Source organism: Ictidomys tridecemlineatus, chromosome 10 (genome assembly GCF_052094955.1).
Source record: "Ictidomys tridecemlineatus isolate mIctTri1 chromosome 10, mIctTri1.hap1, whole genome shotgun sequence".
Taxonomy (NCBI): Eukaryota; Metazoa; Chordata; class Mammalia; order Rodentia; family Sciuridae; genus Ictidomys; species Ictidomys tridecemlineatus.
In genome coordinates this window covers 66,074,701-66,095,029 of record NC_135486.1, presented here as the reverse complement: position 1 = coordinate 66,095,029, position 20,329 = coordinate 66,074,701, and the positions used below count along the sequence as shown (strand labels likewise).

The window sequence follows — 20,329 nt, the reverse complement described above, 5'->3', positions numbered from 1 at the left end:
TATTGATCAGAAACTGCTGGCTGCGGGGAACTGGCTTCCAGACTGACTTGGCGCGACCCTTGAGTTTTTGCCTCTGTCCAGGCCCCCCAACTGACAGGTGCTCCCAGCAACTTGCTGATGACTTCTTGCCGGGGGGGGGGGGGGGGGGGCCCTCCCCCGCGTCCCCACCCCCTCCCCCGCGTCCCCACCCCCTCTTTCCTCCCTTGCCTTCACCCCCACCCCCACCACTTCGGCACAGCTCAGGATTTGTTTAAACCTTGGGAAACTGGTTCAGGTCCAGGTTTTGCTTTGATCCTTTTCAAAAACTGGAGACACAGAAGAGGGCTCTAGGAAAAAGTTTTGGATGGGATTATGTGGAAACTACCCTGCGATTCTCTGCTGCCAGAGCAGGCTCCGTGCTTCCACCCCAGAGCAGCCTTCCCCTGGAGGTGCTGAAAGACTCCGAAGTCGCCGTTTCCCAAGTGCCCACCATGAGTGAGCTCTCGCCCTACTCAGCCAAATGCTCCTCTTCAGGCTTCTCCTGCTGACATCTGCCCTGGCCGGCCAGATTCACGGGACTCAGGCTGAGTCCAACCTGAGTAGTAAATTCCAGTTCTCCAGCAACAAGGAACAGAACGGAGTACAAAATCCCCATCATGAGAGAATTATTACTGTGTCTACAAATGGGAGTATTCACAGCCCAAGGTTTCCTCATACTTACCCAAGAAATATGGTCTTGGTATGGAGATTGGTAGCAGAGGAAAATGTGTGGATACAACTTAAATTTGATGAAAGATTTGGGCCGGAAGACCCAGAAGATGACATTTGCAAGTATGATTTTGTAGAAGTTGAGGAACCCAGTGATGGAACTGTATTATGGTGCTGGTGTGATTCTGGTCCTGTACCAGGAAAACAGATTTCCAAAGGAAATCAAATCAGAATAAGATTTGTATCTGAGTATTTTTCTTCTGAACCCGGATTCTGCATCCACTACAACATTGTTATGCCACAACTCACAGAAGCTGTGAGTCCTTCAGTGTTACCCCCTTCAGCTTTGCCACTGGACCTGCTTAATAATGCTGTAACCGCCTTTAGTACTTTGGAGGATCTTATTCACTATCTTGAACCAGATAGATGGCAGCTGGACTTAGAAGATCTATACAGGCCAACATGGCAACTTCTTGGCAAAGCTTTTGTTTTTGGAAGAAAATCTAGAGTGGTGGATCTGAACCTTCTAAAAGAGGAGGTTGTCTCCTGGTTAAACGCTGTGGTAGAAACTGTGCCTGTTGTCTCCACAACTGCAATGAATGTCACTGTGTCCCAAGCAAAGTCACTAAAAAATATCACGAGGTCCTTCAATTGAGACCAAAGATTGGTGTCAGGGGATTGCATAAATCACTCACTGACGTGGCCCTGGAGCATCACGAGGAGTGTGACTGTGTGTGCAGAGGGAACACAGGAGGATAACCACATCACCACCAGCTGCCCTTTCACAGAGCTGTCAGGTACAGCCAGCGGCTGATTCCGTGAGAGAACTAATGCATTACCTGCATCCTTAATCCCAGTTGTTAGCTTCAAGGATCTTCCATCTGCAGGATTTACAGTGGGTTCTAAAGAGGAGACCAAATGGAATTATGAGTTGTGCAACATTGCTTTTGAGAGGAGCCCAAAGGACAGGAGAAAAGGTCTTCAATCATGGGAAAAAAAATTAAATATTGTAGATCACTAGCTAGTTACCACGTTCTTTTTCCACTTGCTGCAGTCTGTATTCCCTATGTCATGATATGGCTTAGGTTAATGTCAGGACAAGAAAAAACTGCAAGTGAGCACCTGATTCTGTTGCTCTGCTTAACTCTAAAGCTCCATGTTCTGGGCCCAATATCACAGAAAATCCGGAATGTTTTCCCCTTATACTTGCATATATAAACCAGAACGTTTCATGTTCTATAAACTTGGGTTTTAAAGAGGAACTATGTTGCTATGAATTAAACTGGTGTCATGCTGATAGAAAAGACTGGATTTTTCATGTTTCTTATTAAAATCTCCGCCATTTAGAAGAAGAGAACTACATTCATGGTTTGAAAGAGGCAAACCTGAACAGAAGAGTGGCCTTATCTTCACTTTAAGTTGGTTTATTTGTTTTATTGTGTACATTTTTATATTCTCTTTTTGACATTATAACTGTTGCCTTTTCTAATCTTGTTAAATATATCTATTTTTACCAAAGTTATTTAATATTCTTTTTTATGACAACCTAGATCAACTATTTTTAGCTTGGTAAATTTTTTCTAAACAGAATTGTTATAGCCAGAGGAATAAGGATGATATAAAATATTGTTGCTCTGACAAAAAAAAATACATGTATTTCCTTCTTGAATGGTGCTAGAGCTTAGATTGATCTGCATTTAAAAATACAGAAGTATGAAACCAATAGGATTGGGAAGTCACAATGACATTTTGGAAATAAATTACCATATCTTCCACCCTGTTTATTGGATATGCAAAAAAAAAATAACATATGAAAAGTAGACATTCAACTCCAGTTCTTACTAATTTAACCTGTTTGGGAGTAAATACGAACCCAGCTCAGAAGAACAGAAAGCACCTTGATAAAAGAGACTGACAGCTTCTTGATAAAGTGGGCTGTGGAGTAGGAACACATCCTATTTATTGTGATGCTATGATTTCAATACCTTTAAACTCTGTTCCATACGCTTGTATAAATACATGGATATTTTTATGTACAGAAGTATATCCTTTAACCAATTCACTTATTGTACCCTTTTGCAATTGAAAAGAAAATCAGTAAAACACTCTGCTTGTAAAATGCTTAATATTATGCCTAGGTTATGTGGTGACTATTTGAATTAAAAATGTATTGATTCATCAAAAAAAATATTAGTTTAAAAAGAACATGTAAAATTGACAGTGTTTGATTCATGGAAAACTAATATTTTCTCACAATAGATCAGCTCTTCAGTTTTGAGCCCACAGATCCATGTCATTCAGTTACTAGTCTTTGATCAGAAACCTAGGAAAGCAGTGATCAAAAAAACCTGTCTTAAAGTACTGTGAATCTCCTTGAAGTGAAAAGACTAGAGCACACACAAGCTAAAGGGGATAAGACAACGTGATGGTTTGGTTGTGTAGGGCACGCAGAGTGCTTTCAAACCCAGGGAGCCATGTGTTTCCTGTGAGGGACCAGATAGCAAATGCTTTCAGCTCTGTGGGTAATTGTGGTCTCTGCTTCCACGGTATGAAAGCACCTGTGGACTGTACAGGGACGAGCAGTGTTGCTGTGCCCCCTGAGCCACTCTTTACAGAAAGAGCTAGAGGCTGAACGTGACTCTTAGGCTTCCCTGGCCCAGCCACACAAAAATGGAAATAGTCCTCTGGTAGAGAACTGGGTTGATTGAGGTTGGTCTGTAGGTCCCAGAGATGTCACTGGAAGGGTTAGAGCATAATGGTATTAGAGGCCCTGGAGGTATTCACACCTGGAGTGGATTCCTAGCCCTGCCACTCACCAGTTTCATAATAGGGAGATTTCTGACTCAGAACACCTCTGATTGCTTGTTTATGAAATGGGAGTAATCAGGGTACCACCTCCTCAGAACTGCTTAGAATACTCTGAGGGTTGTCTTCGTTATGTGGACAGTGACTTCCAACTGGTCTTCGAGCATCTCCTTCAGTCTCCTCCACAGCCACGGGAATGGTTCCATCAAAATGGAAGTAGATTCATGCCTGCCTCCTATGCTTTCCCTACCTTACTTGAATAACTCCAGATTTTGGCCATGGCCATGGGCCATAATGCCTGCATCCTCCTTCCCTCAACCCCAGCCAGCGCCACACTCATGCTCAGTTTAAACACCGTTATGCTCCAACCTTTCCAATGACATCGAGGACCCTCAGACAACACAGCTCCTTTCAGACATCTTCCTCAAGCCCGACCTCAGTCAACTCCTCTTCGGTAGTTTTCCCCAGTGCCTTGGGAAAGACATTCATGTTGACGGCTAATGGCTATTCATTTTCAGTCCAATTTCATACACCGGGGTGGGGGGGTGTTCTTCTGGAGGGAGCTCTCCTCTGGCCCCACTCTTCAGAGAAAAGTAGCCACTTGGCACATTTGTTACATATATTAATTCTCTATCCTAATTGTTATTTTTGTCACGGTGCTACATGAGATATATTGCCGACATCTGTCACATCACTACTGGATTCCTAACCCTTTGGGACTCTACCTCAGAATAGGCATTCAATAAATACATGGTGAATTGAGAAAATAGGTTAATATCCATTAAAAGCCTAGTACAGTGCCTGGCCCATCACTGAATGCATACTCAGTAAGTGTAGGCTTTATTACTAACAAGCTGCAACCTTATGTATGTCCCTGAACAATACATTGGTATGAATTATAAGGCTCCAATACATGACCTTGAGAAATATCCAAAGATCCAGGTCTGCTCACCTTAAGAAAAAAATCAGAGAACACTTTATAGCCAATGTTTAATCATTTATGCCAATTCTATGATAATAAAATGTACAATTAAAGTCTGAATGAATTTTAAAAACTTTTATTGAGGCTTTCAGGCTGGTAGGTCTAACTGCTTTCCTTCCCTTCCTATGGGTGAACTTCAGTAAGATGAGACTATGCCTTGGGAAGGAGGAAGGCACTGGCCTTCGGGATCCTGGGCTGACAGTGCAGTGATTGGCTTTCTCTTGGTTTCAGACGTTCACACAGAAGCTGTTCAGGCAGCTCTTGCTAAACACAAAGAAAGGAAGATGGCGGTGCCTATGCCTTCCAAACGCAGGTCCCTGGTTGTACAGACCTCGATGGATGCCTACACGCCTCCAGGTGAGCAACTAGTTTCTCTCTGCTGCTTAAAAGTATTAAGTATATCTCAAAATTAACTGCTTTTCCCTCAGCCTGCCTTTTTGGCTTCCAATAAATGATACTATAATTCAGGAGTTTATGAACCAGAAGTCCAAAAGCAGTTTGAGTTACTTTAGAAAAGTCTTCTGCACTTTTCATAGACTCTTTAATATGTACTTAAATTGTATCCATTTAATTCTTCATATGGAAAAGAAAAGAATTGGTACCTGTAGAGTTCTAATAGAACTCAGATTTTTCTTCAGCTTAGATTGGTACATACATAAGGTGTTCTAAATATACTCTGTTGTATTGTTGAAGAAATGAAGAACATTGGATAACTATAGGTAGGTACCTGAATCGAGTGTCATCAAACTTTGTGAAGTGCCACATAGTGTCTTAGCATCTGTAGGCCAAAAGGTTTCTGTGAAAGTTGCCATGGTAGTGTGAAAGCATCCATTAACGGAATGTCAGTTGTTTGATGTGGTATATCAATCAAAACTTTATTTACAAAGGCAGTGGGCCAGATCCGATCCAGGAGCCTGATAACCCCTAATTGAAATGGCTGTAGGTAATAACTTGTTTCTGCTACTTGATTAGTTTGGTTTCTGTTGCTGTAAAATACCTGAGGCTGGGTACTTTAGCTCACAGTTCTGGATGTTCAAGAGCATGGTCCCTACATGTGCTTGGCTCTAGTTTGGGCCTTTGGCTTTGTTGCAGTATAGATGTTTTTTGCAGCAAAGATGGCATCATGGCAGGTTCAAGAGGAAAAGACCACATAGAGACGGGAAGCCAGAGGGAATCAGGGCCAGCCTTGCTCTTTTTATAACTACTTACTGTCCCAGGAACTAAGGATCCTCTGAGCTCCATTGGTTCCTCTGGGGGACATAACACACAACCTAAGAATCTTGCACTAGGACCAATTTCAAGGTTCCACCACTTCCTGACAAACTGAGTGCTGTCTTCCAACACGTTAACCTTTAGAGGACAAACTTGAAACTTTTGCAAACTATAATGGTTTTACAATACTGCTTTTATTTTATCCCATATTCTATGTAACTACCCAAGTTCTCTGTTTTACTCTACCCCAAATAATTAGAAACGGTATCTCACGATCTTCAAACACCAAAATCAAACAAATCATCCTGGTGTCTATCAGAAAAAGAAAGGATTGAACCTACTTTCTGATCTGTTTCTGTGATTTTGATCCCAATGCTTTTCACGTCTCTGTTCGTCTGCTTTCTGCTTTCTGTTGTTAATGATACGGTGTTATGGGCTACACAGTCTACATAATTGCATTTTGAGTGTATTCCTGGAGTGGAATTACTGTTTTATTAAATATTTTTGATTAGTTTTTGAGAGAGATGCCCCATTGATTACAAAGTGGCTGTACAATTGTGCATTCCCACCAGCACATGAGCATTCCAGGTGCTCCATGCCATCACCAGTGGTTGACTTTGTCTCTATTTTTACAACAGCCATTCTAGAGGATGTAGTGGAAAGAGTATGTCTTTGTGGTTTTAATTTTCATTTCATTGACAACTAAGGAGAGTAAGTCTCTTCTAATGTGCTTAGTAATTATTTGTAAACATTCATTGAACTATCTGTTCAGATTTTTGCCCATTAAAATTAAATATGATGGGCTTATCAGGTTGCTAGGGTTTTAGTTCTTCATATAAACAATATAATTCGTTTTTACATGTGTACAACTTGCAAACTGTGGTTTCTCTTCATTTCTTAATGGTGTCTGGTGGTAGACAGCATAGTGTGCCTTCTCCACCAAAGACTTTTTATCCTAGTCCCTGGGTTTGTTACCTGACACCACAAAAGGGATTTTCTAGATGTTGAATTTAAACATGTTGAGATGGAATGCTTAGATTTTCCCCTGAAGCCTCCAGAAAGAACACACTTCTGCCAAAACCTTGATTTTTAGGCTTTGACTTGCCGAACTGTAATATAATAAATGTGTTTTATAAGTCAGTGTGTGTTAGTGGCGACTTGTTGTGTTAGCCATGGAAAAGGATAGTATTTTGAAAAGCGAGAGTTTATTTTTATGAAGTCTAATTCATCAATTTTTATTTCGTGGATTGTGTTTTTGGAAACTCTCGAAGTTTTAGTTTCAGGCCTTTCATATAGGTCTGCGATTTGTTTTGAGTTAATTTTTGTGTACTATGATGTAAGGATCTGCGTTTCTTTTTTGGTTGTTGATGTTGTCTTTCAGGTGGACATTTTGGTCTTAGTGAATGTACAGTTGACCCTGCAGCATTTGAAGAGACTATTTCTTATTGTTTCAGGACCTTTATCAAAAATTGGCCACAAACGTGAGACTTTATTTCTGAATTCAGTTTTGTTCCCCTGATAATAGACATATGCCTATCCTTGAGCAATCAATACCACTGTCTTACTTAATGCAATTTTTTAAGTTTTAAAATCAGGTTGTGAAGTCCATCATTTTTAATTTTCCTTTTTCAAAATTATGTTAGCTATTTTAGGTCTTCATGTTTCTAAATAAACTTTAGAATAAGCACTCAGTTTCTACCAAACTAAACAAAAAAGCCTTCTGGGACTTTATTAAGGATTTCCTTGGACTTGTGGATCAATTGGAGAATTGCTTCCTGGACATGATTGTTTTCCAGTCCATGACATGAGTATCTGCATATTAAATTTCCATTTAATTAATTGTTTATTTTTGTGTGGTACTAAGGATCAAACCCAGTGCCTCACATGAGCTAAGCAAGCACTCTGCCACTGAGCTACAATCCCAGCCCTAAATTTCCATTTATTTGGGTCTTATTTCTCTTGGTGATATTTCATAGTGTCTGGTCTATAAGTCTTATACATTTTTGCTAGATGTTTGCTCAGTATTTTGTTTTCTAATGTTGTTACAAATGAAATTTTACAATTATTCAGTTAGTATTTGTGTATTTTAATCTCTTATATCCTATGATCCTGATAAACTCACTTTAAATTCTTTTTTTTTTTTTTTAGTTGTAGGTGGATATAATACCTTTATTTTTATGTGGTGCTGAGGATCAAACCCAGTGCCTCACACTTGCTAGACAAGCTCTCATCCACTGGGCCACAACTCCAGCCCTGATAAACTCACTTTCCGTTTGGGAAAATTTTGCTGGATTTCTTGTCATTTTCTACATACAGGATCAGGTCATCTGTGAAAAAGATAGTTCTTCCTTCCCAATTTGGATGTCCTTATTATTTGTTATTTCATTAGCTAGAATCTTCCAGATAATGTTGAACAGAAGTGATAAGAAGGCTGTCCTTGGCTTGTTCTTGGTCTCTGGGAAAGTGCATTTCATCTTCTACCTTTAATTACAGTGTTAGCTGTGGATTCTTCATAAATGTCATGTGATACATTGAGGAAATTTAGTTGGTGGAGAAACTTAATCTTCAGTTGGTGATAGATTTTATCAGACACCTTTTCTGTCTTCAGATATGGTTTTTCCGTGTTTATGTGCTGTGTAACAATCATTTTTGAATGTTAAGTCCACCTTAATTCCTGTTGCTAATGTTTGGTTCTAGTAACCACTTAGTCATGTTTTTTCCGTCTTATGTGTTGCTTTTTGTTTGTTTGCTAATACTTTGTGGAGAATTTTTGTGTACATAGCATGGAAAATGTTATCCAGTTTCTTAGTGAAAAGTTTGGGGATATTGAGAAGTGAAAGATTGGCTGGAAAGGGGCCTGAAAGGCTTCCTGAGAAAATGGCCATTTTCCGCATGGGGATAAGGATACATTTCTTTTTTCTTTTTCTTTTTTTACATTTTTTAGTTGTCAGTGGGCCTTTATGAGATGCTGAGAATCGAATCCAGTGCCTCATACATGCTAAGCAAGCACTCTACCACTGAGCCACAACCCCAATATGTGCATTTCTTAAAAGCTGAGTATGAATATGTAAAATATATGAATTTTATATAGATTATATTTTTATATAAACTAAGTTATATGTGAATAGGAGAGGGTTTTCTTCTTATTGTCACTTTCCTAACAAATTTCTAACAATTTTTTAAAATTTCTAGATAGAATAGGTCATGTGACTCATGGGTCATGTGTGAAGAGTCGTGTGTTTAAACACCATGTCGTGGCATTAGTTGTCATTGCTATTATTCCTGCTGAATATTGTGGAAGTGTTCATGTGGCTTCTTGCTTCCTGGCATCTAAGTCGCGAGTGGGTAGGAAGGATCCTGAGTGTGAATCCTACAGTGAAGCTTAAGTAACACATATTGCATATGATTCATTCTTGCTTGTACTTGCTAAATGGGAAGTTATTAAATGGAAAATTTGCCATTAATTTCAATGAAAAACATTGTATTTGATCTCAACCCCTGTTACCCAGTTTTTCACAGTAAAATAAGCAACTAATGAGATTTCATGAGAAATGAATACTGTATAAGTAAATAGATTTAGTTTGTGTATAAAATTGTAAGGTGATGAAAGTTTATGGCATGCACCAGAGGAAGGGGCAGAACCTCAGGAGCATGCAGGTTGGTGAAGGTGAGGTGGGGCCAACTATGTAAGGGGCATTCTTCTTTCAACACCATTTCTTCATTATTACCCCAATCTTGGAGGAGGCACATGAGTGTCTTAAGTTCATGCTGAGCCTTAAAACATGTAACTTAGAGCATTTCAAGATTACCAAGGGCTAAAACCATTACACTCTGAAACACACGAAAGTAGCACAGGCTCCAGAAGTTCTTAAGAAAGTGTGACTCCATCTTTGGCACTTGGCGGATGCGTGCAAAGAAATTGATTTCTTTCCAAAAGGGTTGTGTGGGGAAAATTGGTGAGTATCTTTCATCTAATACTATAACATCAAAATAAATGTTTTAAAGCAATCTCAACTTATTTGGCATGAAAAATTCTAAGGGGGGAAAGATGTTATCTGCAAGGTGGAATCAGTTCTTCAGGGTGTTTGAAGCAAAATATTGTTGAACAGTTGAGTGAGGTGAGGTGAGGTGGAGCTGGCAGTGTTGGGAGGGGGTTGAGAGTGAGGGGCTTCTGTGCTCCTGCATATAGCAACCACATCTCCTGTTCCATGTAGATACCTCTTCTGGCTCGGAAGACGAAGGCTCGGTGCAGGGTGATTCCCAGGGGACCCCCACCTCCAGCCAGGGCAGCATCAACATGGAGCACTGGATCAGCCAAGCCATCCATGGCTCCACCACGTCCACCACCTCTTCCTCCTCCACACAGAGTGGGGGCAGCGGGGCCGCCCACAGGTTGGCGGACGTCATGGCACAGACGCACATAGGTGAGTGCCCTCCTGGCTGGCTCGCCGCCTTTCCTAGTACTGGTTTGCTCTATTACCTGAGCAGGCACTAAGTAGCAGAGTCCCTTGTTCTCTTTTGTATGTATCCTGGGTGCAGAATCCATTTGGTGGAAATAGCATGGAGCCCCTCTGACGCTTGGAGAGCTTTGGTTTGTACTGCTGTCTGGAACTTCACCACACCAGTCTCTCCCACAGCTGGAATTTCAAGAGCCATCTATAAAGGAATGCCTTCTTGGTCATGAGGGAAAGTTGAAGTTTAAAAGCCTTGGCCTTTTCACATCCATAATGAGACAATTTGTCAAATGCTGAGAAGTGGGGTCTGCTCCCAATTCTCCTGGGGACACCACTGTGGTCTTAATGTCACTTTTCCCTGCTTTAGATTTTTAGTGCATTGGGTGGCGGGGGAAGGTGGGGCGGGAGAACTGGAAAAAATAATTTATTTCTTGTGTATCACAGAAGAGTTACGAGTAAAAAGAGAAAAAATGAGGACATTTTCACAAGTTTCTAAGTATTACCTGAAAGCAAAGTGATATTATTTCAGTTTTAACACATTTCTGGCAACAGACACTGGTTTATGTGCACTAAAACCCGTTTTAAATCACAGTAAGTTAAACATTTAATAGAATTGTGTCCCCCTTAATTTTTTTTAGATAATACAATTTCTCGTGCATGTTGGGACCCAGGGTGGTGGTGGAGACTTTGTCAGCTTGACCTGACATCTGGGCAGGAAGGTCCACATGATCTCTGTACATGAAAGGATTCATATTTTCCAATTTTGTTCACTTTTCAAGGAGGTGCTCAGTATCTTACCAGAAGAAACACATGTTTCTGAACAACGTAATCACTGCATTTGGCTTTCCTTGTGTGAGTTTACACTTGGAATTCTGAAGGAAATTATAGCATGGAGAATTAAATTTATCCAGACTATAAAAGGTTGCATTACTCATGTTCATCAAGGCTCAGTGTAACCTAAATATAACTCCTCAGTGTGTGACATTTCAGTAATTTCTCATTTGGCACAAAGCTAAAGTTCCTAGAATATCTGGGAATGTTCTGTAAGTATGAAGTATTTTTGGAAAGAAAGCAATGACAAAATAAACCTAATGAGACTTAGAATACTTTATTCCTGTCACAAAACAAAAGGGAAGTCAGGAGTGGCAGGATTTGACCTTTGGTTGAGATCATCAAAAGCCTATGCTCGAGACAATAGCTTGAGTGAGTGTGGGGGTGTTTGGAAGAACTCAGGGCAGAACTGACCCCAGGCATGTTTGCTGATCCCCAGGTGAAGAACTTAAGCTAGATACTGCAGAGACTTCTTTCCTCCAAGTAGTAGAAAGGCTAAGGGGTTGAAAACCATGTGGTTTCCCTCCACAGTAGGCCATTCTTCTACTTTGTTGTTGTAGAAGAATTTCTTTTGTAGATAATTCCACAAATTTCATTATGCCAACAATTACACAGGGACATCTCCCATGACATAGCCAAGCTGATTCAGGCAAGGATACAAAAATCCTATTACAGGTTGCTTTTTCTCTTTTTCTCCTGCTTTGCTTGCTGTGCATCTTGCAAGGTGTGCCTGTTACTCTTACTGCAGAACCTCGACAAGCCCAGCTCCACCTGAGGATGCTGAGGTCTGAAACTGAACAAGGGCAGTGCAGGAAGGTCACACCTTCCCTGTGCACGTCTCTGCATTGCAGGCCAGCTCTATTGTGAGAACCTGGATGACTCTTCATGTTCCCAGAATGTATTTATCAAAAACTTTAATATGATTAGAAATGAAGGGTCTCACGTTCTAAAATATCTTACCAATATCAACAGTGGAGCATAGCGTACAGTAAGCAGTAGATTTAGTGGAATGTTTTAAACTTAAAGAGGTATATTTGTAAAAATATGTTCATTTTTAACACATTTGTTAAAATATGGTCAGATTATAGGAATTATTTAGCAAAATAGAGATGGAGGAATTGAAGAGACACATAGTACATTTCTAGAAGCAACAGAACAAAAGGAGATGCATGTTACCTATTTAGAATAAATTTATATTTAGGATATTGGACTTATATGGCTCTTCTCATTTTTCAGCTCCAAACATATTATTAGCCTCTAATCCTTTGATGTGCTCATCTGCTGACATTGTCACAGCATGTTGTAGGGATATATTTTCATTAGCCAGATATTCATAAAGTAACTGCCATTTCCAGAGTGCTTTGGAGTTGAGTAGACATCAGTGTTACTTTTGGTATTTGCTGTTTGTAGTAACCACTACATTTTCAACAGATTTCTTGCATCGATTCTTGCTAAGAAGATAGGAAATCAACAGGCAATCATGTTCACTCTGGAGATTTGCTTGCTTCTTGGGTACATAATTATCAGGACCTTGCAGTTGTGCATTTTAATTCTAGATTCTGCTAGAATAGCCACTGTTGGGATAAATTGCCCTCATTTGTTATGCATAATCCTCCTAAGTGTTTTTGATACTTTTCAAACATGTCCTAAATGATCACCTGCACCTTTAGGTTGACGATGTTGGCCCAACCTGTCTGCCTAGGCCTGGGACCTCCCTGCTGTGCCCACCCCTCTTAGCTGGGGAACTTGAAGCTAGAACTTTGTAACTTTAGAGCAGGTTAGCAAGTTTTGCCTATAAAGGGCTGAAGAGTGACTATTTTAGGTTCTGTGGTCCACATGGACCTGTGGCAACTCTGCAGCTCTGTTGTTGAGCACACAGTTGTAGACAAGATGCAAACAAGCATGGCTGTGTGCTAATAAAACTTTATTTATACAAACACGTGGCAGGCAAACCACTCTCTGTAGTTTGCCAACCCTTATTTTAGTGTTTTTAATCCCTCTATTAAAAAAAAAAAAAAAGGTTGAGGGAGAGAAGTCGATCTTGAATGAGCTTAGCACCAGACAGAATGGAGACTCTTCCAACTGTGAAGTTTAGAACCATGCCTGCCTTTGATTCTGAGCCACTGCTCCTCAGTTGCATGTCTTATGTCTGTGGATCTGGTCACAGCATGGGTCTCGCAGGCTTCCTTCTGTCCTTTTTAGCCCCGTGTTGCTATCCCTTTCGAGCTGTTCATACCTTGTTGCCCCAACAGTGTAGTTAAAACAGGTATGGGCCTGTCTTCCCCCAAAATGATTTTGATTCTCATCTTTCAAAATTGATTTTATTTCATTGGAATCTATAAAAATCCAAATAAAAATTTGAGGGCCCCAAAGTATCCTAGTCCTTTATCCACTTCACAATCCATTCTGCAGGAGATTGGTGCTCCCTTTTGCAGGAATACCTCCTTGATCTGCTCACTTACATGTGAATGTACATAATAGGAACACATTGGTTTATATCTGTTTTTTTTCCCTCAATATTTAAATGCATTTAACTCAAGGTAGAAACAAGTCATTTGCACCTTTGTGTTCATGAGTTTCACAGATTCTTTCTTAGAGCTCTTAAGAGAAAAAGACCCACACGAAGGGCAGAAAGGCCCAGAGGAACCCTCCGCCTTACTGCGTGAAGGGAGGTCTTGCAGTAATTACCACATGATGTGGGAGCTCAGGATACTGTGGTGTTCCTTTCCTTGGCCACGACGCCAAGTGCATCATAGAAGCTTCCGTTGCAGATCTCGGCTTTATGGGGTCTTCACGATGTAAACTTGAAGAAAAACCAGTCAAAATCTGAGGAAAAATGTGATTCTGTGAAAGTCAACCTGGACTCAGAACCATGACTGAGAAATGTTTGCATATAGAACCACAAAAGCCTTTTCTGTCTCTTGTCATAATCTATAGAGGACTTGTATGCACATCTGAAGGGCAGCTGTTGAGTCACCATTACCAGTTCAACACATAGTGGGAAAATGAATATGAGAACATGAGGGAAAACCAGGGTTGTCCTGTCTTTGGATGATTATTAAAAGCAGCGAGATGTTTCCTCGGGTGTGATAGGTGTTTTGAGTCCTAGCTTACATGCTTGGATTGATCCTTATGTGTATTGTCGCGTGTCATCAGGTTGAGGCCAGTTACACCAGCATTCCCTTAGAACCATCAGAAGTTCTGACTCTAGAGAGACTAAGGAGGAAGTCTCACCTTCTGATTATTTGGAAATGGAAGACAGCGTTGATGCAGTGAGCGTCCGGGTGTCCAGTGGCCAAAGGAGGACAGAGTTGGGTGCTCTGACACTACATGGCATGGCGCCCTCCTTTCTGTACTGTTCCAAATTCCTCCTAGCATGAACTGTCTTTTGTCTAGATTATGTCTGAGGAAGTTGTTTGGCAGAGAAGGGATTTACACTTGAGAAACTAGACTCAGCTCCTCTGTGCTCCAGCAAGTCTCTTGAACAGCTTGGGCCTGCATCCCTCTGTGGTTTTGTAGCCTCCCATGGGGCAGCCTTGGAGTTGGGACAGTTGAGCAGCCTACGAGGAGGAACAGACAAATCCTGTCTCCTTGCATCTCTCACCTGCACATGCTTACCTAGCTGCCTGGTTCTGTATCCCCAAGTAGAAGCAGTCTGCCACCTGTCAGGAAATGGGAGCATATTTATTCTGGCTCTCACTGAACACTGGTGGTGGCTTTAATCCACCTAGGGATCGGATGTTCTTTATGCAAAGTTAGGTTCCTTTGAGAGCTTTATTCATTATCCCTTGTCAATTAGTGGAACACGGGCACATTGCTTTCTACACGTTAAAACAGGATTTTCAACTTTTCATCTTTTAAAAGTCATTTGGAGACCAAAAATTAATTAACATGGCCTACAAGTGGGATCTGTCACCCTTGGCCACTTGGGACTCTGTCATAGTTAGAATTGATGTTTGTTTTTAGCCTGTGTTAGAAGTGTAGCACTTTACCACTGCTTGTCAGTGTTTGTGAATTGATTCATTCATGCTTCATTCATTGAACTCTTCCTCCAACACTTATTGAGCTTGCCAGATATGGGCAGGGTGTTCTGTAGCTTCAGCACCTGAGAAACACCTTCTCTAACTGTACCCACTAGGGAGCTGGAGTGAGCAGAGACCTACAGGAGCACATGGTTAGGAAGGAGTCAAGTTGGGGAAGTCAAAGAATCACCCAGGCAAGTTCAGGCAGGACCAGCCAACACTCAGAAATGGGTCATGGCCAGGAAACAGCTGGGCAGACAGTAGTAGACTGTTTTGGTGTGAGTAATAGACTGAGGACCCCTAAGGGGCAGGGAGCGATCCTGGTACTCATGGTCAAAGTAACTTGCAGATACTGTGATTAAATGGTTGAATGATAGATCCTCTAACCTTCATGTTGCTTATATCTTACGTTCTAGATTGTGAAGGAACCCACGTCAGCTGCTCAGAGTAATAAGTTAGAGTAACTGAGGCCGATCCTCTCAGTGGGAAAGTCTGCAGGCTATTAGGGGGAAGTGGAGGTAAAGGTTTTTGAAATGGTTGTAGGGGTGGATTCACAGTGAAGGTGACAGCTGATGTGGGGCTTGAAGAATGGCTGCCGTTTTTCCTCTTAGTTTTAAAAGCCCATGAAACAGATCTGAAGAACAGTGGGCAGTTTTTCTCAGAAGAAATGAACTCCTCATGAGAGTCCTTAATTCAAAATGCGTGCGGATTTCCTTGGCCTTGTGCTGGAGCTGATGAGCTCTTGAGACCTTGAACCTACCCTTCCAGCCTGAGCCCACTGTTTCTTCTCAGCAAGCACTGCTAGAGCCTCTCTGTGTGCAACATTCTTTTAGGTAGTCCTCGGAAGGCGGTTCTCCACTTGGTGCAGGAGTGTTGCCCTCTGGCACAGCAGGCACAGAGTGGCACCACAGTGGCAGCTTCCTGGCCAGCTGCCGGGTTTGTCATCCCGCGGTGAGGACTTATGGGAGGAGTTTGAAGGGAAAGAGACACGAGATGACACATAAATTAATTTGGAAAGCACTTTGAGTCTCCCAGCTGTCCCTGTTGCTATTTTTTAAGTCACCAGATGTACAGGAATCATTTTCCCCACCTTCAAAGTGGGCACAGTGCCTGGTGCAGAGCCTGACCAAGTCCCTGACGGTGCAGCCTGCTGACGTGCAGAGTCCCTGGAATCAGCTGGAGGTGCAGTGAGCTCGTACTCTAGCCACTCTCATGTTAGGAGCCTGGTTTCAATTTTTATTCATCCTACAGTAGCATCTGTGTGTTCTCACTTGAAGTGAGAATACTGCTTGGCTGTGAGGAGATGGAGTTCTGGAGACTAGTTCATCTTGAAGCGTGAACTGAAGCCTGTTTGGTAGGCGTTCAGATGGGGAATGGTGAAGAGGATAAAGGTGGTCCTGAGTGTTGAGGCAGCTTGAGCAATCTGAATGAGCCTTTCCTTCCCCCATCCTCATGGCCTCCAGGTGGGGCGCCCTGCCCTTCCACACCTCCCTGTTTGGCACTCACAGGTCCACTCCTGTTAATCTCCCCCACATGTACCTGTTGTAGCAGAGCCTACACTCTGGTGGCTTAAATAGTGGGCATGTGTGCATTCATAGTTCTGACACTTAAGCACAGGCAGGATTAGTTTCTCCAAGGCTACCTCTTGGCTGGTTGGTGACTGCCATCCCCATGTCCTCACACATCCTCTATGTGTCCTGATCTTTATAAGGACCCCAGTCACAATAGGTTGGGGTCTACCCTCACAGCCTTATTTTGCTTAACAGGGGACTGACCGGTTTAACGTTCCTGTCTCCAAATACACATATTCTGAGCCCCGCTGAGAGGCGGGGCTTCAACCTGTGGATCTGGGGACATAGTTCCACCCCTAACTGGCAGTAATTGATGTGGTGAAGGGTCTGTTTCAGAGGCTGATGACACCTATCACACCCTCAGACATTCCAGGATCCAGACCGTGTGAAAGCTGCAAGTTACGGGCTGCGCTCAGGGCTTTGTATGGCACAGGGCATCTGTGCCCAGCACATGTCTGCATGCCTGATGACCAAGTTTGGATGCTTGTGCATACTTATTAATTCTTGCTGTGTTAGTAGGTGTCATCTGCCTATCAAAGAACAGAAAATAGACACCTTAGCCTGGGAACTCGGTTACATACCTGGTGCCAGATACCTCAGCCTTTGGGCTCATGTCCCCAAGAGCTACTGGGGGATTTATATGCAAGTGGAGATGAGCTGATCGCCTTGGGTTGTAAGGTTTGAAACCACCCCAGGAGCACAGACGAATTTTTCCCAGCTGTCATTCAGTATATGCAAGCTGACTTCTACAGTCTGTCTTCGTTATTCACAGATTCTGTATTTGCATATTTGCCTACTTGCTGAAATTTGTGATGCCCAAAACAATATTTGGCCTTCATAGGCACGCACGGAGCCTCAAAAAGTTGTATGATGCACAAGTTCCCAGCAGAGGTTCAGCAAAACAACCCCAGCCTCTGGGCTCAGTTCTCAGACTGTGAGCGTCCTTGTTACGGTCTGTTTAGTGCCATGGTTTTCTGCTTCACAGTTTTGGGCTTTTGTGGTTTAACTATATAAAACAGTCTCCAAGTGTATGACTGGAGTGGGCAGGAAAGGGAGCCTGTTCCAGAGGAGTGCCACTTTCAGCCACAAAAGATAATGTGCTCCTGACATTCTGAATGTTACAAAGGAGATCTCCAGAAGTTTCTAATAAGGATTAGTGAATCAAAATTAGTAATGTAATACTCTTTACTAAAACAAGATTATGAAATGCATTGATAGTCTCTATTAGGCATGCCCTCCTTGATGCTTTATTTAGTAAATGTGAACATTGTTCTGTCATTCAGCCCTTAACTTCTTTACCATCAATGAATGCTGAAAAGGAAAAGCTTCTGCTCATTTCATTGAGTATAACACACCACTTAATACACATTAGATCATAAACATTTTTTTGTATGACAACTCAGTATTATCCATACTAAAATAATAAATTACTGGTTGTTTCTTGATGCCTTTACCAAGGAACATCCTAAGAGCTCTTCATGCGTGAACTTGTTGAATATACTCCACTGTCCGCCAAAGTTGTGGCCATTATTGTTCCCATGTGATGGATAAGGAAACTGAGACAGGTTAAGCTGCTTAGCAAGATCTCTAGGAATTTGCGAAGCTGGCATTTGAATGACAGAACCTCTGGTACCAAAGTTTGATCTCATTACTGCCTCTGTTGTCACAAAAACCACTCAACAAACACCTTTTTCATACTGTCTTGTCCAATATCTTAAAATGTTTCAGAGACTCATTAATAACGTGGCTCCTTGTGAAATCGCCTAAAGGTTGCCCTAACTTTTTGTTGCCTTTGGAACAGTATAAACTACCTTAAAGACGGTCTTGGTGCAGGGGTTTGTGGCTACCGTTCAGAGTCACCCTTCTGTATGGTGATGTGCAAAGAAACACACCTCATCCAGACTTTTCTAGGATGTAGCATTTTTGAAGCCCTGTTGCGTAGCCTTTCCAACAACTGTCAAGATCATCTCACAATGTGCTTCTTTACAGAAAATCATTCTGCACCTCCTGACGTAACCACATACACCTCAGAACACTCCATACAGGTGGAGAGGCCGCAGGGCTCCACCACATCCCGAACAGCACCAAAGTACGGCAACGCCGAGCTCATGGAGACTGGGGACGGTAGGTCTTTAAGACTTCTTTCTTTCCTTCGCTAGCTCCTGCTGGGCCATGCTTTGCCTTTCTGTGCCCAGGACTGGATATGCTGTGTCTAGATTTATAGTCAGTTCATTGACTCTAATCATCATTCTTTATGAACCTGCCATAGAGCTTCCTTCATTATGGGGCCATAGGAAATACAGATCATCCCCACATTGTCCAGGAGAAATGTTACAGAAGCTTGTCATGAGAAGAAAAAGAAATTTTATGAGATGCTGATATTATTGCTAATGAAAAACCATTGTTGTTTCAGCAATTAAGAAATCAAAGTTCAAGTGCTAAGACCGTGAACAGTTACTTAGAAGGGAAAGATGAAATTAAATGTTTAAAGATTTGACAGCTGTTGGTAGAATGGTGCTTTAGATCTTGAAAGAAGCTCTTTTTCTCCAATCTGGACAAAGATTATGAATGATTGAATAAAATACAGAGGGTTCACCTTGACCCCTTGTATTTGTAATCTTGTATGTTCTAGTGAAAGTGACTATTATCCAACCCAAAGTAGGACTTGGACACAACACCTTTATTATGGACACTTGGACACAATACCTTTACTATGGACATGGCATTTTTGCTATGATCCTCCTCTTAAGTCTCAGTGATGCCCTGGTCATAAAAGTTAGAATATGGCAGTAAAATTATTATTCTTTGTTTTTTAAAGATGATCAGCCTAGTATTGATGAGCCATACTCTCACTCTGTTCATGACCTTGTGATACGAGTGTGATTCATAATTACATAGAACGGCCAAGGCCCCCGTGGTGTGCCCTCCTCTGCATAGTGAAAGCCAGAAAGCCACTAGTTGAGCTGTCCAGTTCATACAGTGGAAATCACTTCAGTTTCCATTATGGCTAGTTTTCATTGAATGCTTTTTTTTAGTTACAGATGGACACAATACCTTTTTTATGTGGTACTGAGGATTGAGCCCAGTGCCTCACACATGCTAGGCAAGAGCTCTACCACTGAGTCACAACCCCATCTCTCCTTGAATGCTTTTCAGTTTGCTTTAGTTCTCCGATCAAAACTTTTATTAAATAGGTCATTGTTGATCTTGGCATCATTTTAATAATCCTGTCACCTTTGCTTTTGTTCACCCAGGTAAGTCCTGAAGCATACATTGGGTAGTCCCTGGTTTCTTGTGCTGTGACACCACCCTCCTCATTTGTTAGAACAAATGATTCATTAGGTTCTGGCCATGCCACAACCTAATGAATCAGAAGCTCTGGGTGCTCCAGGAACAGTTTTTCCGTATGTGTTCTAAACTATGCTTGGGATCCACTGGCCTTTTGAAATGACCTTTGATTCATCAGAACCATTAATTAAGTGGAACTATTTAATGGGAAAAAATGTTATTTTCACGTTAAGAATTGTGGATTGTACGTTGTCCCGTATCTTTAAAACTGAAGTATTTAATGTCCCAATTCTTTTTTAATTTAGTTGTAGTTGGACACAATATATTTATTTTTATATGGTGCTGAGGATTGAACCCAGTGCCTCATATGTGCAAGGTCGGCGCTCTACCACTGAGCTACAGCCCCAGCCCTTAATGTCCCAATTCTTAAAGTGCCATGCAGTGTTTTAAGACTACTTCCTAATATTTTATTTGATA

The 20,329-nt window shown here is 41.7% G+C and overlaps 1 protein-coding gene and 1 pseudogene across 7 annotated transcripts in view; both read left to right on the top strand.

Moving 5' to 3' along the window:
* Dip2c (disco interacting protein 2 homolog C) overlaps positions 1–20,329 on the top strand; it is a 361,933-nt gene that overhangs the window by 219,112 nt on the left and 122,492 nt on the right. For all 7 annotated transcript variants that reach the window (XM_078023128.1, XM_078023125.1, XM_078023124.1 and 4 more), the window contains 3 exons: positions 4,706–4,831; positions 9,901–10,110; positions 18,554–18,688. In XM_078023128.1, coding sequence (XP_077879254.1) covers positions 4,706–4,831; positions 9,901–10,110; positions 18,554–18,688 — 471 coding nt within the window. The remainder of the gene's footprint in view (positions 1–4,705; positions 4,832–9,900; positions 10,111–18,553; positions 18,689–20,329) is intronic.
* On the top strand, positions 208–1,524 carry LOC106144716 (platelet-derived growth factor C pseudogene; annotated as a pseudogene).